The 25,726-nt window shown below is 56.8% G+C and overlaps 1 protein-coding gene across 3 annotated transcripts in view; it reads right to left on the bottom strand.

Moving 5' to 3' along the window:
* CACNA2D2 (calcium voltage-gated channel auxiliary subunit alpha2delta 2) overlaps window positions 1–25,726 on the bottom strand; it is a gene marked incomplete at both ends in the record, with an annotated part of 136,477 nt that overhangs the window by 26,331 nt on the left and 84,420 nt on the right. For all 3 annotated transcript variants that reach the window (XM_079713133.1, XM_079713134.1, XM_079713135.1), the window contains one exon: window positions 4,919–4,978. In XM_079713133.1, the coding sequence (XP_079569259.1) occupies window positions 4,919–4,978 (60 nt within the window). The remainder of the gene's footprint in view (window positions 1–4,918; window positions 4,979–25,726) is intronic.

The following is a 25,726-nucleotide window of genomic DNA, read 5'->3' as shown; positions in this document are numbered from 1 at the left end:
ATTTCTGTGCATACACGACACATGAGGAGTGGGGCTAGGGGGCCCACACGGCCCTTGTATAGATGACACACACACTCTCCTTAGCTGGAGCTGAGCCCAAGAGAGAGCATGAGGGATGCTGGCAGGTGGGCAGCAGGGTGAGGAAGTGAGAGTGGGGTGAGCATGGGGAATAGCAGTTGGCATCTACGTTTGGTGCCATGGAAGGCGGCTGCTGTGGCTTGGTCAGACCTGACTGCTGCTTGCTCACCAGGTCCCTGTGCAGGACCCAGGCAGCTACCCGGCTGCACCAGTGAGGACGCTTGGCCTTCCTGCCCTGGCTCACTGCCAGCTCAGCTCAGCCAAGAGGACTGTTTTCTGAGAGAGCCGTCTGTCGCCGGCTTGGCAGAGAGGCAGGCGGCAGGCCCTGTGGCTGGGGTAGACCTCAGGCCGGGGAGCCAACTGTCCTGTCCAGCCGGCTCCTTGGCCTGGCCCAGCCTTCGCAGCCTTCTCTTTAGGTTCCCAGACAGAGCTACGTCTCCCGTTAGACTCCTAGGGTAGGGCTTTGTCTCCTGCAGGCCCTAGGGCTGGCACTGAGGCCCTGGAACCGATGGCCTCTCCTGCCTCCCCGACCCATGCCCTGGCCCAGCTCCTCCTTGGTGGCCGTCTAGATAGCAGATAATGCTGGCACAATGAGGTGCTGGCACCAGGCACAGTGTCCGGCAGGCGGGCCATCTTCATCCACCCTAAGTGTTATGGGCACCAAAGCACCTGCTGCCTGTCTACAGCGGCCATGGGAGGTGCTGCTTGCTAACAAGGGCTGTGGTGTCCAAGGGCTGCGGCCAGGGCTGTGGCTACAGGTTCCCTACCCTTGCCATGGCAAGGAGTGTGGGGTCATGACCTGGGACTAGGGAGAGGAGCATGGCTTCACATCCAGATATTCTTCCCTCACTCTCTTGTCTCTCTTGACCTTGCAGACTCCAGGATCCCCCAAGTCCCTGGGCTGGTGTCAATGGTGTGATTGTGTGATTGTGTGTGTGTGTACACCACTGCCCGTTTCTCAGAGGTCTGCATGCAAACCTACTGTGTGCTATTGACACAGGCAGGGCCACACCCTACTGACCATGTAGTGGATTCCAGTCTGGCCCATGGGTCAAGGGTTTCCTCTGTGCCCAGAACTGCTGACTGCCATCCTCCCCACCTCAGAGGTAAGCAGACTGAGGCTCTGGTCACTCTGTCCACAAGGCACCTGGCTGGGCACATGGACAGGTGATGGGCAGCACTGAGTCAGGCTCAACTGCTTCTGGCCAAGAGGAGCCAGATGGGGCAGACAGATGAGCCCACTGGGCCACCGGCCTGGGGAGCCTGCACAGGGAACCATCTGTGATGGGGGCACCAAAGGCGGGTGCTGTGGGCAGTGGGGGCTAATCCTAGAGCTGTGGCCAGAAAGAGGAGCTCTAGGGAGTTAACTGGAATGGGAGGTGTTGACCTTCTGAAGGAGGTAAGGGTGTTCCTAAGAAGGCCTGGCTTGTGTAAAGGGCCTGAGTTTGCCACTGGGTGTGCTCCTGAATGCTGGGAAGGAACATGACTCCTTATCTGTCACCTCCTGAACGTTGTTGGGAAGGACGTAGTTTCAAGGGTGGGTGGTATGCCCTCAAGGGACAAAACACCATCCTTTCTGCAGCCTGAAGTCCCCATATCCCCCCTGGCATGGACAGTCTGCACCCTGGCAGCTCTCCCTGGCAGCCCAGGCAGGGCTGGCTGGCAAGTCAGCTAATGGGCCCATCATTAGCACTGATGCCTTTTAGCCCGGCAGCTGGGCAGCTCAGCGCTCCTGGGGAAGAGAAGGGCCCTGGCCTTGCAGCTGGAAAGGAGGGGGCGCCTACAGCTCTACCCTGCCCAAGATACCTGTGGGACAGACAAACAGGTAGACTAATGGACTGGTGGGGGTGGGCAACAAGCATCAGACAAACAAGGCTGGGCCCAGCTGGCCCTGTGGTCACACCCATAGCTGGGGACATCTCAGGTCAAGCCAGGGGGATGGGGCCAGCAGAGCCCTCTCCTGCCTTAGGACAGAAGCACCCAGAGCCTATGGGCTGGTGTGGCCAGAGATGCACCCATACCATCACCAACTTGCACCTACATGGCCTGATGTGTGGACCGAGCCTTTCACACATCACACCTGAGCTGACAGATAGCTGGTCATTTGCCAAATGGGGAAACTGAAGCCCAGAGAGGGGTGAGCCCTTGCTGGGTCCCGCAGGGACTGTGACCCAGTGTGCAGGGAGTGGGTCCTCAAGTAGCACCATCTCAGCATCTCCTGGACACCCTGAGGCCTGGGCCTTCCTTCCCAGTAGGCCCCCGTGGTGCCCACTCTGGCCTACGATAAGCCGTTTCTGTCTTGGAGTAGCTGAAAATCAGGGGTCAGGGGTCCAGTAGGATGATCCTTGGAAATCTTGGGTTTTCTGCAGAGTCAGGAAGAAAAAACAGGTTTGGGGCCGAGGCAGCCTCTTTGTCTTCCTATTTGGGGCCTACACTGGGAGGGAGAGAAAGCCAGGCCGAGGGCTTTCATTCCCTTATTTCCTGATTCCTTCATTCCCTCTCCTGTGCTTGCTCTTCGCATCTGTCCTGGGTGGGGAGGGGAGGAAGCAGATACGTCAGAAACAAAAGAAGGGACAGAGCAGGAGCCAAGGGTTCTGGATTCCCAGAAGGTGGAGGGGCTGATGGGCTGGGGAGCAGGAGCAGCCTCACTGGGAAGAGGCAAGACAAGCTGGGCTTCAAAAGGGGGAACGGGGGCTTCCCCGGTGGTGCAGTGGTTGAGTCCGCCTGCCGATGCAGGGGACACGGGTTCGTGCCCCGGTCCGGGAAGATCCCACATGCCGCGGAGTGGCTGGGCCTGTGAGCCATGGTCGCTGAGCCTGCGCGTCCGGAGCCTGTGCTCCGCAATGGGAGGGGCCGCAACAGAGAGAGGCCCGCGTAAAAAAAAAAAAAAAAAAAAAAGGAGGAACGGAGGGCATTCTGGGTGGAGAGATCAAGAATGGGCCTGGAGGGCTTCCCTGGTGGCGCAGTGGTTGGGGGTCCGCCTGCCAGTGCGGGGGGCACGGGTTCGTGCCCCGGTCTGGGAGGGTCCCGCGTGCCGCGGAGCGGCTGGGCCCGTGGGCCATGGCCGCTGAGCCTGCGCGTCCGGAGCCTGTGCTCCGCGGTGGGAGGGGCCACGGCGGTGAGAGGCCCGCGTACCGCAAAAAAAAAAAAAAAAAAAAAAAAAAAAAAAAAAAAAAAAGAATGGGCCTGGAGTGAGGTGTTCAGTGTGGCTGGAGCACAGGAGGAGGGGAGGGAGGAGGCAGGTTGACGAGAGAGGCAGGGACAGCCAGATTCTGTGGCCTTGAGCGCAGGCTCAGGCTGGGCATTGCAGGGAGTCGCCAGGGTGAGGTTATTTGCAGGTGGGGGCACATCCAAGTGGCCAGGGAGTGCAAATGGGGGCTGCTGTGTGTATTTCTGATCAAGAGGCTGAGGAGGCACGGTGGCCCAGGGATGGGTTTGTAGTGCTGGAGTGGGGAGCGAGAAAAAGCCCAGCCCCCAGCTCCCAGGGAGGGAGGATCGGTCCAGGGAGTCATTAGTTCATTAATGTGTTCACTGTAAACAAACATCTGTTACCCACAACCCCATGTGAGCTCCCTGAGGGCAGCACACAGCACACACCAGGCAGCAAAGGAAGAGTGCTATGGTGTGCGCTCAGGGTGGCCTGGGGGGATGGGGACTGGGGAGAAGGAACAGGTTTAGGGGGCCTGCATCATAGGCATGCACCCCCTGGCACCTGACGGCACAGCTGTGAGACTCTGCCCCCAACACGTGACCTCAGGTAGGTCTAACCACTCTGTGCCTCAGGGTTCTCATCAGTTAAGTAGGGATAATATCCCTCCCGCCTCCTAGAGGTGCCAGGCTCAGAGCTGGAGTAAGTCAAGGCCTCCCCCCTCCCCCTTATTGGCCCCTGGGTCCCAGGGGGCAGCTCTTGGTGCCTCTCCCTGCATTTAGCACAGAGACCACCGGGAGGCGTGGCCCACATGCCTGAGTGGCTGTGGAGGACACAGCGAGCCCTGCCAACTGGTCTGGTCCCCGAGGGTTCTGTCATCCTTGGCATCGGGGGTTCCCTGAGTCTGGGAGGAACGCTGCCTCAGTCTCTCTTCTGGTTTACTGTTATCCTTTGACAGGAAAGGTGCAGGTGTGTCCAGTCTTGCCCAAATCAAACACAAGCTGCCTGAATATGTGAGCCACCAGGGTGTGAAGCTGGGGGTCAATCAGGCTTTCCTTCCCTCCCCCACATTCTGGGTCCTTCTGTCCTCAAAAAGAGTCCTGCTCCCAGCTTCTCACGCCTCCACTTGCTCCGCGCCTGAGCCCCTTCTGAGCTTTGCTGGCGGAAGGAGAGGATTTAGTGGCTGTGACAGCCTGGTCCCCGATCCCAGCCTGGCAGCCTTCTGGAAGACAGGGTGCTGCTCGGGGAAGTCTGGGAAGGGGATAGGGTCCCTTTCCCCCAGCATCTCTTCCAGGTCAGTGTATTAAAGTCTGGGAAGTCCTGGAGTCAAGAGGCCTCTCTGCCCCAGGGGCTGTCCAAGGAGTCTGTGCACCTCCTTAACCACCAAGGGGACGCCAACTTTGGGGAGCATCACTTCAGAGCAGCCTATCTGCTCATGGGGGACTCTATAGCTCCTCTGGGAGCTGGGAGTGGAATGAGAGGTTCATATCTGCACCCTGTGTCCCAGCACCAAGGGGAGCCTCAAATGTTTGCTGAACACTGGGCAAAGGTTCCCGGCTCCACCCCACAGAGCCCTTGGTGCCCTTCCAGTGGGTCTGGGCAGCCTCCCTCTCCCTCCTCCCCTGCATGCACATCCACCCTTGCTGCGGGTGGGCAGGTCCTAGGGGCTGGGGAGGGCACTGCAGTTCTTACCTTGATGTTGTCCTGCCAGCGGTGGGCTTTCTGAAAGTTCTCTGCAGCATCAGCCAATCTCTGAGGGACAGAGCACAGGGAGGTCAGAGACTGAGGAAGGTCTGTGCCCAGCCCAAAGCCTTCTCCATCCCCAGCAGTCCCTGGGGCCAGAGTGGCTCAGGGACTCCCTGGACAGCGTGCCAGACTCTCAAAGATTCCTTGATCCCAGACATTCTCCAGCTTGCTGTGTGGGCCCTTCCCCCACCCACATCGGGCTCCCACAGGAAAGGTGAAGCCTGCACAGACCTGAGTGGTATCTCCACGGGACTCCCTGGACTTCAGCTCAGCCACATTTCCTGCCCACAGGAAGGCAGGGGGACCCCTGAGGCATATTAAGACCCAGGCCCTGGAGCCAAGCCCACTGACACTCTCTACTAGCTACAAACCAGTGTCACCCCAGCGTCAAGAGGAAGGCCTTCCCCAGCCAAAGAGGAAATGCCACAAGTGACAGAGTGCCTCGCTGATGCATCTTTGCCCCCAGCTTGCTCAGGGCCCAGAAGGAGGTGCCCACAGCCCACCTCTGCCCACCCAGGCCTGTCCCCACTGTCCCTGTCCTGGCTTCCTGAGCCCCCTCCCAGCAGGGCTCTCTAAGCCTTCTGTCTGCACAAGCCTGGTCCATCCTTTGGTGCTGGTTCCTGTGGCCTCCTCCACTGAGGCCCCTGTAGCTGTGAGCACAGCTGCGTCTGTCCATCCCACACCTTGTTACCCAATACACCTAGTGCCAGACTGTGCTGATGTGTGGAGATATGGCAGAGCCAGCCCTGCCCTCCCACAGTTCAGAGGAGAAGACAGACATAACCAGGCAGAACAACTAGGGCAGGAGTAGCTGAGGTGCTTCTGGGAAGCTCAGCATTGTGGGAACTTGGGAGGTCAGGGAAGGCTTCCTGGAGGAGGTGCTGGAAACTCGCTACCCTTTGGGCCTGAATCCTGACCCAGAGATTCTTACTTTGTGCCTCCGTAGAGCCTGTCCCTTTAGGAAGTCTTTTTTAAAAAATTAATTAATTAATATTTATTTTTGGCTGCGTTGGGTCTTCGTTGCTGCGTGCGGGCTTTCTCTAGTTGCGGCGAGCGGGGGCTACTCTTTGTTGCGGTGCACGGGCTCTTCATTGCAGTGGCTTCTCTTGTTGCGGAGCATGGGCTCTAGGCACACGGGCTTCGGTAGTTGTGGCACACAGGCTCAGTAGTTGTGGCTTGCGGGCTCTAGAGCACAGGCTCAATAGTTGCGGTGCACGGGCTTAGTTGCTCCGCAGAATGTGGGATCTTCCCGGACCAGGGCTCAAACCCTTGTTCCCTGCATTGGCAGGCGGATTCTTAACCACTGCGCCACAAGGGAAGTCCCCCTTTAGGAAGTCTTGAGGCTCCTGAGGACAGGACTGAGCCTGGCCCTCTAGGGCCTCCTGCAGAGCTGAGTGCAGTGAAGTCCTGTTCATCATAATGATGACTGTCACCCTAATCATCTACTGCATCCAAGCCCTCCCTGAGGCCAGCGACACCTCATGTGTACCTGTCACCATTCACAACGTGCTTGACGTGTCCTCCTCAGATGAGGGTACCCGGCACAGAGATGGTGAGCAGCCTGCTAAGGTCACAGAGGGGCTCTGGGTTGGGCTGGGGCCCTCACCACCGAACTTCCCTTGCCTAGGCCATGACCAAGGTCCAAAGGTATGCTCCACAGGGCCCACCATGCCCCAGGAGGAACAGAGTAGCTCTTGGTGTGGAAGGGGCTCTGGTCCCCAACTCCCCGCCCTATTTGACCCCATGAGTGGAGCAGTAGGGTCCTGCCTTCTGGCCTCCAGCCCCTACTCAGAGGGCCCTGCCCCCTTGGTATTCGAGACAAATACTCCCATCCATCAGTCCAGGCCTGATGGCTTGTGGGCCCAAGAGGGGAGATTCTAAAATAAAGCCTGGCAGCTGCCCATCGGGGGAAATGGGAGACCAGCTTTTCCTCCCTTCTAGCGTGGAACAGTGTGGTGGGGGCCTGGTGGGACTCCCTGTAGAGCCGCAGCCTCCACTCGCTGGGCAGGATGTCACCTCTGGCTGTTAGAAGGGCTGTCCAGAGCTATCCCTACTCCCGCTGGGCCTGGCTCCCCCTCCTCCTCAGGGCAAAAGCACTGAATGCTTCCCAGCACTGAATGCTGGGAAGGCTATGAGGCTGGGGGACCTGGGGGCAGGGTGGGAAAGTCAACCCCCCTCACTTCACGTTGCTGAGACCCTCCTGCCACCCCCACCCGTCCTTTTTGCAGGTTTTGTCCTCTGCCCACCTGTTCCTGCAGTGACTGCTTGGGTGGGCCCTAGCCCCATAATCCAGCTTCAGGAACCATAGGCCTCTCTTCTCCCAGATGGCTCCCAGGTCTTGCCTCCAATCCTGGCCCCTCCTGAGCTCCTGGATACCTTTCTGGGGTAACCCTTAGGCCCACCGGAGCTTACAACACCCCCTCTCAGAATGAGCCCCTCCACCCTGTGACCACTGCCCCTACATCCCACCCTTAGTGTCCTTCACACCACCTTACTGATCATCCCCAGCCCAGGCTCCTGCGTCCTCCCTTGCTCTTCGTCATCCTTCTCCACACAGCAGCTGCAGCCTTCAAAATGTGGATCTGAGCACATGGCCATCCCCCTCCTCCCCAAACCCCTAAACCTTTGGCAGCTCCCTATGGCTCTGCATAGAAAAGGCAAAGCTTTCTTAAGGCCCCCGGAGCCCCCCTGTGCCCAACTCCTGCCCCTCCCTTTCCATCCTGGGTCCTCCTCTCAGCCTAAACCACAAACACCCCCACCCAAGCCTGACCCCCTGATGGATCCTGATTCACAAGCTGGCAGTGCCCTTCCGCAGAGGACGTTACTGTGTGACACACATGGTTAACAACGCTTGTCACTCCTGTTAACGGAGCACTGACCATGCGAGCTCGGCACCAGGCCTGGAATGGAGTGTGGGAGCCCAGGGAACATCCCCTGGGGCTGCATCTTGAGGGGTGAGTCTCAGGCAGTCACTGCATACCCCTTTTCCTTGCCCAGTGGCCCATCACCTTCCCAGGGATCCCAGACCCTTCTCAGAGTGGGCCTGGAGCCATTGTCATTTCATGGACGATGAGGCTGGGACACATGTGGGAACAACCGGATCAGGTCCCTTGCCACAGAAAAGCCACACGGTTGATAGGGTTGCGAACACCAAACTGACACTAGCTGAAGTCTCCAAACTGGGCCATGGCCTTGAGAGGCTGTCCTCTCCAGCCCCTACCTCCCGCGCTGGCCAGTGGATGCCAGCTCCTTCACCCTTCAGGACTTAGGTCTGACCCTGGGATTCACAGGCCTCAGGAACACGGGGGCTTATGGCTCCTCACGCTTGCTAGCCTAGTGGCCAAGGTGAGGGAGACCAGGGAGGGAGGGCCCCAGCCCCCAGCCTCCTTGAACTCATGGAGTCCCACGGGCTCAAAGGCCCGGGTCAGCCCGCTGACTCGTGAATAACGGAGTTGCAATAGCCACAGCGAAAGGATTACTTTTAATCCTCAGTAATGATCAAGCCATTATTATTTTTTCGGTGTTACAGATCAATCAGTCCGTCCCCAGGCACCGGACGTGTGGAAACTGCTAAATCCACAGGCCTGGTGGTGCAGAAGGAAGGGCTGGGGCAGCTGAACGGGGGGTGGATGGGGCAGGCTGTGGCTGCATGCAGTCCCTCAGGCCTGAGGGTGAGAGGGAAGAGGATGGGAATACACATGACACGTACGAGGGGCCCCAGGTGGGGATCAGAGCTTGGACCCTGGAGCCTTGGGTTCAGACCCCAGCTTCCCCCTCTAGCTCTCAATTTCCTGCCTATAAATTAGAAGTAGTAACCTTACCCACGCAGAGGGTAGTTAGGTTCTTGGCAGCCCCCTTGCTCCAACTGCCAGTAGCTGTCCATAAAGCCCAGTCCCCTGGCGTTTCACTTGTTGGCTCTAAGCACACAAGCCTCTTGCCCACCTCTGGGCCTTCCTGTCATCCACTCTTTCTGCTTGGGATGTGCTCCCCATCATCTCAGTCAGTCCTATCAGACTGTCACCTCTTCTGGAAGCTTCCTTTTGCCCTTGTCCTGTCCATGGGCTCCCCTCCCCTCTGCCAGGCACTCAGACTTGTGCTCCTGTCTTCACAGAGCCCACAACAGTCAGGCCTGCTCGGGGCTGGCTGGGAGACTGCTCACACACAGCCCTGCCTCTGCCTCTGCCCTGCCCCGAGGTTCATCCTCCTTGCGCTTCCCTCCCACCTCCCCCAAGTCCTCCTGATGGCCTGGGGGAGACAGGATGGGGAAGGACACTGAGATCCAGAAGTAAAGGGAGAACCTACAAAGACTCCCAGCAGGGCAGGGGCAGCGGTGGGAACATGGCTCGCTTCATCTCAGGGCTCCTGCCTGTCTGGGGGAGATGTGCTCTGTTCCCATCCCTGACCCTGAATACCTGTTCCCTGGGACCAGCTCCCTGCTCGGGCTCTGGGCTCTGCTCTCAGAGCCACCTGCAGTCTCTGGTTCTCCTGCTACCAGGCCCCTGTACATTCCGCTTCCTCCTTGTGTACTCCTGCCCAGACTCCTCCAGCCTGTTTCATTCCCTCACCCTTCAGGCGTTAGCTTAGACCCCCCATTCTCCTCCTAACCACTCCCTGACCCATGCCAGGCTCCCATCTCTCCCCATCATGGAACTTAGAGAACCTCTGCTTTTCCCCTTCAGCTGAGCTTGGTGGGCACTGTATCTGGCAGCTGTCAAGTTTACAGTAACCTGACCCCTGGCACGTAGTAGGTACACAATGAACATCTGATAAATCAAAGTCAGAATGTCTCTGAACCTGGGTAAAGGCTTGAGTCTGGACCTGCCTGGTCAGCTGTGTGACCCTAGGTGTGTGGTTTAACCTCTCTGAGACTCTTTTTTTTTTTTTTTTTTTTTTTTTTTGTGGTACACAGGCCTCTCACTGTTGTGGCCTCTCCTGTTGCGGAGCACAGGCTCCGGACGCGCAGGCTCAGCAGCCATGGCTCACGAGCCTAGCCGCTCCGCGGCACGTGGGATCTTCCCGGACCGGGGCACGAACCTGTGTCCCCTGCATCGGCAGGCGGACTCTCAACCACTGCGCCACCAGGGAAGCCCTGAGACTCTTTTTCTTCATCACATCCTGGAGGGTGAGGGCTGCCTATGAAGGTGATGCTACTACGAAGTTGCTGATGGTGGCTTGCCTGGCCTGCGATGTCTCCATCATGGCCAAGGCATTGGAGGGAACTGTGGTGGGACTGCTGAGCAGGGCTGCTCACGGCTAAGTCAATTACGATAACAGCGGGCATTTCAGAGGCAATTATCAGAGAGTTTCACTTAACAATCAATTTTCCTCAGCTCCGGAAACTGTTCTTACGGGAAAGGGCAAGAAAGAGGACTGGGCTGTGGACAAAGCTCCCCTGGGGGAGCAGCCCCCTCTACAGACACCTTTGAATTTCACTAAGTTCAAAGTCTCTCAATTGCTCTGGAGCTGAGATAGACCATGACCTAAGATAAGGGACCTGAGGCCATGGTGGCTGCCCCTCAGAGGCCAACACCTGGAGGATAAGGCCCCCCCCGGAGGAGCAGGGCTTGGGCCTGGTGGGTTGGAGCCCTCAGGTTTCTCCACTCCATCCTCTTTGAGGTCCCACTCCTCCCCCCAGGTTGGTGACCCCACTTCTCCTTGGCCTCCTCCCTTCATCCCCCTCACCTGGAGCCCCTCCCCCCACCCAGTGCTGGCCTAGCCTGAAAGGGTCTGGGGAGTAACTGCCCATCAAACAGGATTTGTTTTGTGCAGCCCAGAGGGAAAGATTGAATGAGTTTTTTGGTCTTAATTGGTTATAGCTACTTTCTCTTCCAAGAGGTTATGAGAGGCTTAGGATAAAAGGCCCTGAACCCATGAGGCACAGGATATTGAGATATGTGCCAATGGGGGCTGAGCCTGGCAGAAGCTGTGATGGGGGCTCTGAGGTAGAGGTTGGGGGCAGCAAGCCCAGAGTAAAGTCGCAGCACCAAGTAGGTGCCCCAAGAACACCGCCAGAGGGTTGCAAAGAAGGTAATGATGACAGGATGATACCAGACACTGCCCCTGTAATTACCCTGAGCTGACTGGTGCAGTTAATCCAACGGCAGGTGGAAGACTGTACCTCGTCCTCACCCTCCCCACCCCACCCCTAGCAAGACACCTGAGAGGTGGATTCTTTTTTTTTTTTTTTTTTTTTTTGCGGTACGCAGGCCTCTCACTGCTGTGGCCTCTCCCGTTGCGGAGCACAGGCTCCGCACGCACAGGCTCAGCGGCCATGGCTCACGGGCCCAGCCGCTCCGCGGCATGTGGGATCCTCCCAGACTGGGGCACGAGCCCATGTCCCCTGCATCGGCAGGCGGACTCTCAACCACTGCGCCACCAGGGAAGCCCGAGAGGTGGATTCTTTTGTTCCCCGTTCTGTAAGGGGACTGAGCATTAGTACCACTGCCCCAGGCCCCTGGTGAGGAAGTGGTGGAGGGGGCATCAGTAGGCCTACCAGCAGTGTTGGATGCCGAATGTCCCAGGGAAGGATGAGGTCTGGCCGGGTGGGACATGGCTGGTTGGGCTCAGGTGTTCCTTACCTGCTTCCCAGAGTGGTTCCTTTGCCCTTTCCCCAGGAGAGGGGATCAGTAACTGGACTCTCAGATGCTGCTCTGAACCCATCCCCCCCATCCTTGGTGTCACTGGACCCAGTCCCTGGGAAGGGGTAAGCACCAGGGTGCCCAGAAGCCCCTGCCCAGCACAGCACTGCCACCACTGCCACCCTGCTTCCCTCCCCACCTGTGGGCCCTGTATTAACTCTGTATTGTGTACTGATAGATACTAAATGCAGATTTCCAATTTTCAGAGCTGTTAGGGTCTAATGAGTAAATAATATACATATTTCAAACTGTCTAAAAAACATATCTGCATAATCAAAATATCTGCATAATAATGAAGGAAGATGCAGTTCAGCAAGGAAGGCACTGGAGCCCTAGGGCTGACAATAGGGCAAGATGCACAGGCAAGTGAGGAATCCTGGCCCTGTGGGTCCATTCTTCCTGCCACCTCAGCCTGAATGGGTGTTTGTCTGTCTGTCTATGGCCTTCTTCAAGCAGGTACACCCATACTCAGGGACCAGGAGATTCCTAACTTGGCCCTGTTCTTGCACAACTTGTGCCTGGGGAAGGCGCATGTGTGGGCAGACGGTGCCTGCTATGTGAGCGATGGGTATCCTGATGACTCTGACTGCTCAGAGCTTTATGGGCACAACCTCACACCACAACCTTCTGAAGGCGGTCCTGTCCTGATGCCCATTTTGCTGGGTTCTGAGGGGTGAAGAGAAGTGCACCAGTGTGGGCAGAGCCGGCTGACAGGACCCATGACTTATGCATGGCAGGTGATGAAGAGGTTGGTGGCTTTGCCTTCCTGTCAAATGTGCTGCCGACACTGGCACCTCCTGGGCAGCACCAGCACTCAGCCTTCTGGTGAGCCCTCCCGCCTTCTCCACCCCTTCTCTCCAAAGGCTCTTCTTTCACCCCCTTCCTGCATCCATCCACACCGGACACACCTGGCTTCTGTCCCACAACACATCTAACCCACGCTTTCTGTATTAACCGTGCTTCCAGCTTAAAGATGAAACAACCACCGGAACAGATGAAAAACAAACAAACACACGAAACCCAGACCAAAATTCTAGCAACCGAAACTGCAGGGAAAACAACAAACACTCCTAGCTGCAAAGGGCACCTGGTGGAGGGGGCAGCCATCACGTGAGGCCCACGCTGTTGTTGGCAGCGACAGGCTCCCTGACTTTTCCCTCACCAGCCACACGTGTTCTCCACGAGTTGATAAAAAAATTAGTAAAATGGATTTTTTTCTGAAAAAAAACAAGTCAGAATACATGTAACAGGGAAAAACTCATTCGAGTTGTTCCCCTCTGGAAGGGGCACCCATCTCTCCAGCCCCGGGCCTGGGCTTGCTCACTCCCTGTGGGCACCTTGGCCTTGGTTATCAATTCCTGTGCCCCTTCGGTCCCCGCCTGCAAGGGGCAGCCTGTGTTTTAATTTCCCAGGAAAAATATGAAGAAGTGAGGGGTGGCTTGTGATGAAGATGGAGATGCAGCTGGGGAACCTGGTGTCCAGAGGCTTGAATTTCAGACCAGACAGAATCATTCTGCTCACCCAAGGACAGTTGCTAGCTTATATTTTGCCATGGGAGGACATTTAAAAAACCCACTCTGTCCTATTACTGGTATGTAACCCCAAAATGGACATTTTCACATCAGGAAAAGGAAAGTCACGTGCTCTGAGATGCTCCTTCCCAGGGAGGAAAGGAGGTGAAGACACACTCAGGCGATGACAGAAATTCCACTGGCTTCAATGGACACTTCAGCTTTCAACGGGAACCATGGTCAATACAAAAACGTGTGAACAGCGCAAGGGGTGAGGAAAGGGGCTCTGGAGGCTGGGCAGAACATTCGCAGGAGCCAGCCTGAATTTACAGAGCAGTTCTCAGGAAGTCCACTCTCAGGAGGTTTCAACTCTGGCATCAGGCTGCTTCAGGAGGGGATGCATGTGGCCATGCACGAACTCATGCTGAGGGCAGCAGGACAGGCCCGGCTCTTGGGGCCCTGCCCTGCCGGGTCACTGCTGCTGCTCCTAGGTCCCCCATTGGGCACCTTTGAGAGGTTCCTTGATGAGAGATAAACCAGTAAGTCCACTACCGCATCAGGTCCGTGTTTGGGCTGTGGCGCCGGAGCCCTGCCATATGGAGGCACCTTGGCCTTGAGGAGCCCGAGCCAAGGGCTGGGCCGTGTGGACTCCAAGGCTGCTGGGACTCCTTCCAAGGCACTGCCCTGCTCAGCACAGTCCCTCAGGGTCAGAAGCCGCCAATCCAGCGGGCACCTCCTCAGTTCCCAGCATGAAACCTGCACATCTCCACAGTGAACCAGTCCCTGGTGAACCAGGTGAAATTTCTCATAAATTTGCCAGTTTTTTCAGTCTTCCTCCCTCTTTGGTGTAATTCACCAAAGTTTCTTTCACCCTTTTAAAAAACACACAGAGAGCATCACGTGAAGGTATCAGGCCCAGGGCTGTTGGCCACTCTTGAGATAGAGGAGCAGGCAACACGTCATTTGTCTAAGTGTACCACGGAACACGTCCTTTCCCCTCATCAGGCCACGTTCTAGAGACACGTGTGGGCATGGGTGTGTGTGTGCCTGTGTGTGACAATGCCCCTGCCACTTGGGAGACCCGAGCTCCTAGGGCTTGGTGACAGGCCCAACATGTACTTTGGGAAGCAATAACCTCTTCTCTCTGGACCTCAGCTTCTCAAGTCCATAATAGGGACCAGAAGCCCACCTGGCCCTCCCAGGGCTGTGGAGATGTGAATAAGGTATGGACAGAAGACAGGATGTAGACTCACCTGCGAAATTGGAGATACAGTCCCAGGGAGTGGGTTGCCCCTTCCCTCCCCTCAGCTTCACCCCAGGGGCCTACTGACTGCTCCCCTTAACCTCAGCTTTTCTCTTGGGCCTTCTGACCTTGGCTTGACCTCTTCCCCTCTGAAGCTCATGCCAATTGACTGTCGCTCTCTTCAGCACCACCTTTGTCCACTGCCTCCCAGCACCCTGGCCTGGACTTCAGCCCAGCCCTGCCCTGCCCCAGGAAGGGACCAAGGTTCCATTTCAGTGTCCTACTCAACCAACCCCACCCAAGCTGGGCTGTCACTTCCCTAAGGTCACCCCTTAGAAGCTGCTCCCCTCCAAAGCCCCCTATTCCTGTGCCCCCTTTCTCCCTTCCAGACCAGACCTCTCCAGAACACCCCCTCCCCTGCTCCAACCCAACTTCAGACTCCCACCCAAGCTGCTTGGCATGAGCTCATCTGCCCCAGGCCCTCACACCTTCAGGCCTCCCACACAGACCCCTGTGTCCCCAACCAGTGCTTCCTAGATGGCCTGACCACTCTTCCCTTTCCTGTTGCCATCCTTTACAGGGCCCTGTGTGGCCTGGTCCCGCCAAACTCGTCACCCCCACCACGCTGACCTTGAACTCTGCCCACCTGCCATGCTGAGGTTCCCTACACTTATTTGTGCTGTGCCCTGAACCTGGACTGCCCTTCCTGCCCCCTCCCCTGGCAGCTCCACCTCATCCGTTAGGAGTCAGTGCCCATCTACCTCTTCCAGGAAGCCTGGTGCCCTTGCCAGGCTGGGTTTCCAGAATCCCCTGTGGTGTCTCCATCACTGTTGCGTCTGACTCCCTCCCAGATGCGGTCTCTTGAGGGCGGGGACTTGATTCTTGGATTGGTGTGGCCCCAGAGCTGGGCACAGGCTTCTACCATGGCCAGTGGGGTGGGGGGGGTGGATCAGGAGGTGCCCTTAGGGACCTGCCATCTTGGAGGCCCTGGATTTCCCTGGGATGGAGACTCCTAGACCAGGCCAGAAGCAGCACTGACAGAGCACAGGGATCCAAGGTGGTGCAGAGATAAAAGTGAGGGCAGGGTGAGGCTGAGTCTAAGTATGGATCACACTGGGCACGCCATGTAGAGGGGCCAAGGGGTTGCCTCAGGGGTCTGAAATGCTGACATCTGCTCTCTGGGACTCCGACTCCACTCTGGACCTCATGAAAATATTATCTACCAGTCCCACCCAGCTGCTGCCAAGTCAGTGATGAGGTGGTATTGAAGCAGAAGCCATAGGGGCCCTGCTGGAGTAAGAGGCTAGGGGGTGATGGACATGGGCCCCTCATCTGGCCAGGTCAGCCAGGAGTTGGGTCCCTGGGGAGTTCAGCACCCCCTGCCTGGGCCCTAGACAAGTGTGTTCTCCTGATGTGCTCCAACATTGTCCTCCAGGAAGCCTTCTCAGATGCCTCTATGCCCCACCATGGGAGGGTGGTAGTTCCAATGAGAAGGCTTTGATGTGACCTTCCTTCTTTCTTGTCAACAAATGTTTATTAAGCACCTACTGTGTGCCTGGCCTGTGTTAGGCATGAGTAGGTCTGTGAGCAGTGCAGACACGGCCCTGCTCTCATGCGGTATACCATCAGTAGGGTCTTCCCTATCTTCCCACTACAATTCAGTCTCACTGTCCTGAGCACAGAACTTGACAGAGGCTTCTGCAGGAAGAGCTGCCTGGGGTGGCAACTTCACTGGCAGAATTTAAGGGTGCTAGGAGGCCTTCCTGCTATGAAATGTATTTCCACCTGAGAGCCTGAGCGCCCCCCACCAACTAGAACAGCAGAGCCTGAGCCCCTGCCTGTGAGGACAGCAGAGCCCAAGCCCTTGCCCAGCTGCCATGCTCCCTTCCCTTGATGTTATTTTTATACTTTTTCCTAAAACACAGCCTGAGCGGGCCCTTCTCGACTCTATTAACATTAGGAATCTAATCAGTAATCAGGCAGCTCATAATTTTCTGATTAGCTCTGATTAGGCCCAACCTCGGGGGGAGAGGCAGTGGGACAGTGAGGAGGGAGGCGGGCCCACAGGGGCACGGGGATGTGCCTGAGGGGGCACTGGCAGGGCTGGAGGTGGAGGGCAGAGGGAAAGAGCCCCTGGTCCCACTGTCATTTGTCCTGGGGGAGGGTATGGGGTGAAGTCTTGGGTTGTACTGGGTCAGAGAGGTTGCAGGGGCCAGAGAGCAAGGGCAGCAGGGAAGGGGCCCCTGCCTCCCCTTGCAGCAGGGACCCCAGGGCAGTTGGGCTGGGATTTTCAGCACCTTGGACAGATTGGGAGGGATGGGCAGGCAGCCTGCAGGACTGGGTTTGGGCAACCACTTGGGTCCCACCCTGCCTAGGCCCCCATGGGTCCCACTCTAGGAATGATCCCAGGCATTGCCCTTAAGTGATGGTGACAGTGACAGGATGGGTCTTCTCAGCGGGCTGCAACATGTGACCTTGACATGGAGAACTGTGGCTGAGCACACCGTAGGCAGGGCCTGGCTTGATGATCATCACCTTCAATGTGGAGACAATGAGGCTGGGGCCCCTACTGCACAGTGGGGGAGCCAATGCCCGGAGGGACTGCCCAGGTGATGGTGCCAGTTAGGGGCAGAGCCTGGACCTGTACTGAGGCATCCCAAGCCAGGGCCAGGCCTCCCTTTTGCCTGAGGCCTGTTTGTCACCTTTGCAGTACATACCCAGATGGAACCATGGTGCTGGCCAAACCAGGCCCAAGGCCATCCCTTGCTGACGATGAAGTCCCTCATCCACTGGACTTTCCCACAGGCCCAGATTTCTTGGTGCTACACCCTGGAGCTCTGTCAGGTCAGGGTGAGAGTGGCCTTGCCCCTGGCCCTGGTCTGGATCACAGGTCACCACGGGTTGTTTAATGCAACAATCCAGGTGACCTCTGATGAAATGCACGAGCCTATTGGAGGAGGCGTGTACAGCTAATGTCATGCAAATTGGCACGGAGGCAATCAGCCTGACTCTAAAAGCTGCCCTACGGGGCCCGCAGGCTGGCTCATTGTCTTTTCTGTCAATTTGCATCTCATTACCCAGAAGGCTGTGCTCACTGGAGGTTAAAAGAAAAGGAGAATCAAGCAAGCCCCACTGCGTCCTGCCTCCAGCTAGGGCACAGCCCACATGTGGGACAGGGCTGCCTGGTGGACTCTCCCACGAGACATACTCCACAGGAAGCCTTGACAGCCCTGTCAACCCCATCACCACCACCACCATTACCTCTGCCCCCACCACAGTGTTTCTCTCAGCACTACCATCACCATTACCTCCATCGTCACCACTGATCCCCACTTAACCACCATCAACATTCCCATGACTACTGCCAACATTCCTCATCACCACTGCCAACATTATTCCATCATCACCACCACTGCGAGCCCTATCACTGTTGCCAACATTATTTTTATCACCCTGGCACCACTCCCATCACCATTACCACTGTCATCCCCAGTGGGACTCCCATCACCAATCAGCAGTGTTACTCCCATCACTGTCACCACCATCACCAGTAGCTCCACCATCGCTACCTTCATCGCCATCATCACAGTCACCAACACCATTACTGTCACTTCTACTACCATCACCATCTACCACTGACTCCACTATCAACATCACCTCCACCACCACCACAACCGTCACTAGTATGGCCATCACTCCACTGTGGTACCTCCGCTAGCATCTCACATCTCCTTGTGATCACCACCACCACCACCTGCCCCATCACCTCTGCACCCCTGAGGAAAGTCTGATGAATGGGCAGAGACTACTCACTCTTTACCTTTCTCTGCCCATCACCCTCTAGCACCATCGGAAGGCTAGGGAACCTGTAAACAAAGGATTCAGTGATCAGAGACCTCATAAATCAACCAACCAAATCTGGCCTGGACACTGGTGCTTATAACTGGGTGTCTCAGGAAGGAAGCCCTCACGGCCAGGGGGTGGGATGGGGGTGCACACCCTCTGTGGCAGAGCCCCTGGGAGGTGGGGCTTACTTTACTCCACTGATCAGCGGCCACAGTGCCCCATGGGGCGGAGCCAGGAGCTTTGTGTGTGACATGGGCGACTGATGCTAGTCCCCCTCTGAACCTTGACTACTTTGTCTCTAAAATGAGGCTTCTAATAGTCCTGACCTCACAAGGCTGTGCGAGGATGAAGGCAAACAATAAGAGAACGTTGAGTATCTAGGACCCACTCAAAACGTCACATAAAACCTGTGGGAGAGGAGTGTGGTTAGATCAAACTGGGAGGGCTTCCTGTAAGAGGGAACAGCAGGCCAAATTTGAAGGACAAGGCCAGACAGAGAAGAGGAGGAAGGGGATTCCAAATGGGAGCCTCAGCAGCACGCAGGCCTTTGCTCCTCCTGAGCCTCCTTCCGTCCAAGGGTGGTCTCAGTGTGGCTGAGCCTCTTCCACAGGACATGGTGATACGCACCTTGCTTCACACGTATGTTCCATTTAAGCCCTATGAAGCCCAGTCATCATTCCCATTACACCAAGGCTGAGAGATGAAGCCAAACCAAGAGGAAGTAGGGGCTCCCCCACAGAGGTCACCTGGAAGAATGGGAATTAGAGCCACATCTTTCCACTCGGGCTGCCATTCTGCTGGGTGTGGACGCCTGAGACTCCAGCCCATTGCTGCCCACCACCTTTGGTGGTAGCAGCATGGGCACCACCTGGGACACAAAGCTGGGCACTGGTTGGTCCGGGGGCGAGGCTGAGGGCCTGGGCAGAGGCGACAGGCAGACAAAGGCCTGGAGGCGGAGGGTGGGGTGGGCACAGCCTGGCTGCCAGGTGGAAACGTCCAGGGTAAAAGCTGCTCTGAATACTGGCTGTATCCCGCTGCTCCAATCAGCCTCGACACTTGGTTATTACGAGGAGTAAAGGCGGCCGGAGGGACAGCTGGAGCCTTGGCGACAACATTTAAGGCATTTGTCAGAGCTGTGGGACACGGGCTGCCAGGTGCTAATGGCTTCTGCTCGCTGCTGCCAAGTGAGAGGAGGGTGGGCAGGTGGAGGCGGCCTTGCTCCTGCCCAGGTCCCGTGCCCACCCCACACTGTGCGGCTGCTCCACAACAGGTAGGGCCCACCTGGGCCTTACAGATGCCTAGCAATGGCCATACAGCCACGGCGCCAGCTGGGGAGCGTGGGGCAACAGCCATGTAGCACGTGCCTGCCTATTTGGGGCATCTCTGCCTCCACACCTGTATTCAGGCTGCAGCCTCTCTCCCCTGGGACAAGGGTCTGGGAGTCTGTTCTCTACCATGCCACCTCCCAGGAAGGAAGCCCTGAATCCCAGCTGGCTAAGGCCACCTCAGCCCCTTATCTTTTCAGCCCTTTGGGTTGGACTTTGTATGGGAGAGATCCTTCTAGTGATGGACCCACAGTGGACTCAGATCTATCCTGATTGGGTGATTTCAGCTCTCCAGGCCTCAGTTTTCCCCCTTGTGAAATGGGAAAATGGCACCATCCAGCATCACTGCATCAGTGAGAAAACAGGAGAATGCTGAGTGCTGGCCACATGGAGCCCGGTGGCACTTGGGCTTATTAGGAAGGGCCAGTAAGAGAGTCAGATGTCACCAGGAAAGGGGGAGTGTGGACCTGGGGCTGCCTCAAGAAGGGAGTAGCTCCTGGAGGGGGGCCAGAGCAAACTGCAGGGAAGGGCCAGGAGTTTTCCAGGGAGGAGAAACCCATGGCCAGGTGATCAGGTGGGGCTTTGAGTGTTCCTGAAATAGAAACGGTTGGCAGGGAATTCCTGCACCTGGAAATGCACTTGTAGGACTTGTGCTTCACATGGACCTGTTGTCATGGCCACACCACTGAGCACTCATCGTGCCCCAGCACTGTTCATGAACCCCTACAAAGCAGGTCCCATTCCAAACCCATTTTTCAGATGAGGAAACTGAGGCTCAGAGGGGGTTACTCAGTTTGTCTGTAGTCGCGGCTCTTTGAGGGTAGCGTGGGGGCTTGTCGCTGAGACTGTGTAACTAAACCTCCCTCCCCCACTCATCGATTCACCCACGAGACATCCTCAGCACCCTCTGAGACCCTGAACCCCCTCTGAGGAGGAAGGGAGCCTTTGGCTGGCTGTGGATCACAGAGCATGGGACGGGGGAACACTGTGGGGCTGGGTGAGAGATCCAGGGGGCAGGAGGACACCTGGGTGGGCCTGAGCTCATCCTCAGCTTCACGGCATGACCTTGCACTTGTCATACTGGGTGGCCTTGGAGTTCTTGCCCCTTTCCCAGGGCATAGGCTGAGGCCGGAGAAGATAGGAGGGGTACCTGAAGAAGGTGGGGAGCTGTGTGTCCTTGAGGTCACTCAGTGAGCTCTGGCCCCCAGCAGCCCTCTTCCACCTGTGGTCAGCCTCTGGCATGGTTGCCGAGCACAGCCTGTGACCCTCATGGCATCAGGGCAGGAGTGCTGCTGTGGGTTTATGTTCATCATTGTTGAGCTTAGTGATCCTCTGGGGGCAGCTGTGCTTGGCTCTGCCTAGATCTGAGGCTGTTGCTTGAGCTAAGGGCCTGGAGAGGGAGAAGGCCAGGGCCAGTCCATCCCCCAAAGGAGCAGACTCTGAGTCCTGGGCTGGCTGGATTGGCCCCAGGGCCATCCTTTCATGCCCGTCAGGGCAGAACCTCCACGAGCCATCCTCATTCCACTTCACAGGTGGGATCAAAGCTCAGCAAGAGGTGGGACTCCCCTAGGGTGGGGGTGAGCAGTGAGGCTAAGTGTAGAACTTGCTCACCATCCTCGGGTCTGTTTCCCTTCCCTGAATGCAGAGCCAGGCACTCTCTGGGGCTGGGGAGTCTTTGTGTCCTAGTGCCAGCCCAGCCTCACCAAGGTATTCAAGGCCTCCAGGCCACCTGATTCCCAGACTCCTGCTGGCCCACTCTCGGGTCCTGGCCATGGGGGCTTTCCCTCCCCAGCATTTTGGAGACTGATGTCATTCCCCTGCCCTGCCCCCACCCCAGAGCCTCCTAGTACTCTCCTACAAGAAAAGGCGGGGGCAAGTGGGACTCCTGTGACTGAGGACTCTTGGGCCTCCGCTGAGGGAGGTCTGCCAAGCAGGAGGACTGTAGGGGAGAAGAGGCTTCAGGAGCTGGTGGGAGAAGAGGCCTCTTCCATTTGACTTTGTGGTCAACACCTTTGTAATCCTGGGGGTGGAGGGCTTGGAATTAGAGAAGGAGGATTGTGTGCATTTGCACTTGAATGTACACACACGAGTACCTGCATGAGAGCATGTGAACACAAGTGCAGACATAAAAAATAAAAAATAAAAAAATCCCATGTATGTGAAAACGTGCACATGAGCATGGGAACACGTAAGTATATGCATGCATGCATGCAAACGTGTTCAGGCCCATTTGCACACGGTAGGTGGGTCCTCACCTTCATGTCCTGAGCTCACCTCCTAAGGCACAGGTGGGGCAGGGCTGTTTCCTGCTGTAGCTGGGTGTGAGGTAGCTCACTGGGCCCATGGCTCCTGGACCCACAGGCCCTACTGCCTGCCATGCACGCCTGGCCAAACAGGCCCTCTGCTTCATTTTGCCACCTGCCTCCTTCACCCCTAGTGATCTGCTCCTCAAATATGCCCTCAATTTGTCCATTAGTTTACCTTCCTCCCATCCCTCACCCCACCTGTGATCACTTTGTTTTGTGTTATCTTACCCCAACTAACGCCACAGTATGGAATAAACAAAAAGGAGATGCCCAGGGCCCCTCCTCTTTCTTCTTTCAGCAACCATGTTCATGGCCTGTGCCTGCGCCAGAGACACAGGCTGAATGAGACTCGGCCTCATTCTCACAGAGTTCACAGCGGAGGGAGGGGCTTCCACTTGTCTCCATGCTCACCCTGCCCCCACCCCGCACTCAAGGTACAGCCAATACTAGGCTAGACACATACTTGGAGCAAGGAAATCCTGTGCACCAGTCCCACACCAACTGCCCACCAGGTGCTCTTGTGACCACAGTGATCACTTATGGGGGCCTACAGTCCACTTGTGACCAACACAACCATGGGGGGTGAGGCTGGTGCTACTGGTCCATTTTCCAGAAGAAGGAAGCTCAGAACAATGTGGTCGAGTACTCCATGGCCACAGAACTGGCAGGAGGTGGGATCAGGACACACACCTAGGTCTGTTCAGATGCTGAGCCCAGGCCTAAAGCAAGGTAGCCTGTGTGGGCCACACCTGTGCGACCAGTGATCCCAGCACTGTCAGCAGCTCCTGCCTGTAATCCCTGGCAAGGAACAGATGGGGATCTGAGGTCTGGGGAGGAGGGACATGCTCAGGACTGGAGCCCAGGTGCCAGCTCCCAGACCCTGCTCCTAGTAAAGGTGGGAGGAGCTGAGGGGCACATCGTGAAAGTCTCCCCCAAACACCAATCCACGGGAAGCAAGACTTGGCTTCTGTGGGGAGTTGATCTAAATGTCTCATCTCTTGTGGTTAGAACACAAAGCACTGGGTCTCCCTTTTTCCTTTGGCTATCAGGAGGCTCAACTAGAAACAAGTACCTGGTCCTGAGGTTGTATATCTTAGCTCTTTTGTCTCATCCTTATTATTCATATTCTATGTTTTAAAAACCCTGTGGTTTGGTGAAGCGCTGCTCAATACTTTGCCGAATGAAGTGGGAAGTAAACTAAATTAAACTGTCCTCCTCACCCCACCCATTCTCTACTCTTCCAGGAAGCAGCTAGACCCATGGGAAGGAAAACTGTCCAGGGGTCAGGAGGCCTCAGGGTTCTGTGGGGTGTCACACTCTCCCCAGTTTGTTTCCCCCTTCCTGGACCCCTGTCTTCACCTCCCCCACCCCACAAGCCAAGGAGGGTGAGTGGCTCTGTGAGGCTAGACCGCCTGACGGGGGGCGGCAAGTCCCTGCTCTGAGCCACTGCCCTGCCAACGGGCAGGCCGGCATCTGGCTGGCAGGCACAGCCGTCTCCCTGGCAAACGAGATGCTTTTTACTGAGATAACGAATCGCTCCATTTAGATCCAAATTAACCTCCCCAATTACCCCTTTTCTATCACATTTCACCAGATAAAAATCCCCTTCTGCCCGCAGACTGGGCCCTGCCCCTGCTCTCTCCCAAAGCCACAGCCAGGCCACATTCAACAGCACCAGAAGGGCTGGCAGTTGCATGGTCCTTCCATGGCCACATTTTTCTTTTCTTCCTTTCTTTTTTTGGGGGGTGTGGCGAGGTGGGAGGAATGGGAAGTTTCATGCAGCTGCCACTCTGAGGAGTGGGAATTTTTATTTTATTTTTTTAGCTCATTCTTTGAAATAAGGATGCAGTATGGGATCAATTTTTGATGACAGTGAAGTAAAAGGGGAAAATGGTAGCAATTTTCTCTTCTGAACATGCCCTATTTAATGGAAGGATGTCACGGTGGAGTTTTATCCAGAGGAGAGAGAGGGCCTGGTTCCCAGGGACACATGGTCAATCAGAGATGCATGGCAGGATCTCAGCCTGGGTGTGGCTGGGCACGCCCCCCCCCCCATTAGGGTGGCTGCCAGGGTCCAGGACTTAAGGTGGGGAGAGACTGAGGCCACAGGCCTCCCTGTCATCTTCTGGGGTCCAGCTGCGGTGACCATCTCCTCTGACCCAGCACCAGGGTGGACCCTCCCTGCCTTGTGCTCTGCTGGTCTTGGCCTGCATCACAATTCTAGAGCTGGGACCCCAGGGAATCCAGTGTTAATCAGGGTTATAAAATCCTGCCCAGCTGCTGCTGCTGCCTTCATGTTAACCTAGGGGAGCTGAGCTTCAGTTAGCCTGGAACTCGGGGTGGGTGGAGAATAGGGGTGGAAGCAGAGAGGGGGAGGGTGTTGGACACCCAAGGATGGGGAAAATAAAGTGCTGCATCCTGAGCTGGCTAGGACTGGGGGCAGTCAGGGCACCCAGCCTCTTGTCTTGGGCTCAGGAAGGGGTAAGGAAGGGGGCAGAGGTGGGGGCTTTCTCACTGGGGGTGCTTCTCAGGGGATACTGCAGGAGGAATTGTCCCCTCCCAGGAGGCCTTGAGACCCAGAGCAGCAGGAATCTTGGGTCCCCTGCTGGGTGTCAGGGGACCTGCCCCTGCTCCCCTGCTCTAAGTTGCCCCAGGTGTGAGGCTAATACCCCTGGGCTGGATGGACTGGGAGGCCAGGGGCCTGGCTGCCAGGGCCACATCTCCAGAGACCAGGAAACCCACCCCCAGAGTCCATTCACCACGGACCCCGTGAAACCCGGGGCACCCCGACAGTGGCTGAGCAGCACCCTGACCAGCCTTAGCCCACCCCTCTTGAGGTCCAGTCCCCTTGGCCACCTGTCTTCCAAGGCCTCCCTCACCTTGCAGTGCAGGGACCAGGGACAGAATGAATTTGAGCTGCACCTCGAAGGCCTGAGCAGCTCAGCCACAGACGTCTCATTCATAGATACATGCAGTTACGTCAGGCGGCTCGTGACCCGCAAGCACAGCACACAGTCATGCCAAACCCCTACGTGACCACACAGAGCCCACGGTTGTGAACATAGCCAGCCACATGCCTGCGCAATCAGGGCCCCTGCCCAGGTGCGGTTCTTACAATCAACAACTTCGGCTTCACACAGTGAGAAGAGCACCGGCCTCTCTGGAGCCTTTTCCCACTCACCACCCATGACCCACAAGCAATCCAGGGCTCCCAAAGTGACCTTACAAAGTCCTTACTGTGAGGCCAAAGCAGTGCTGGCAAGAACAGACCCTGCTGCCTCGTCCAGGTACTCCACGAAGCAGAAACCAAACACCCCACCCCCCGCCCAGGCAGAAAGTCCCCTGGAGAGCAGGGCAGCCCCTGCCCACAAATGTCTGCAGGTCCTGGGAGGGGAGTGGGGAGATGGCAGACTGGGCCTAGCATCCCAGTGCCTGTCTGTTGACAGATGCCACCCAAAGCCGCACCTGCCACCTCCCTCCCCTCCTCGGCTGTGGCCAGGCCTCTGAAATAATTAGCAATTCTGCTCGACAAAACGGTGGCCCGATGGGATAATAAACTCCAACATCTGTCAGAAGAGCGAGCTCCCATGGAATTGCCAAGAGAAACATTTTTCTCCTCATTCAATTCACATTTAAATCGAAAACAACCCCTCCAACTTTGCGCCAGGCTGGCGGCGTGGGGCTCCAGGAGCCCACAAGCTGTTCCGAGCCTGCAAAAAGGCTCAGACAAGTGGCGATCACTCACTCAAATTAACAAATCATTTTATTTAGAAATGAAGAGAACTTATAAGTGACGGATGGCTTAGGAGCCCTGAGGAGGAAAGGAAGCCAGCCATCAGTCCTGCTGCTGTGCCGGGGGGCAGCCCCATGTCACCTCCCCTACCG

This window comes from Hyperoodon ampullatus, assembly GCF_949752795.1.
Source record: "Hyperoodon ampullatus genome assembly, chromosome: 10".
NCBI classification, from domain to species: Eukaryota; Metazoa; Chordata; class Mammalia; order Artiodactyla; family Ziphiidae; genus Hyperoodon; species Hyperoodon ampullatus.
Note: the sequence above shows the minus strand (reverse complement) of the source record. Positions and strands in the feature narration are given on the sequence as shown.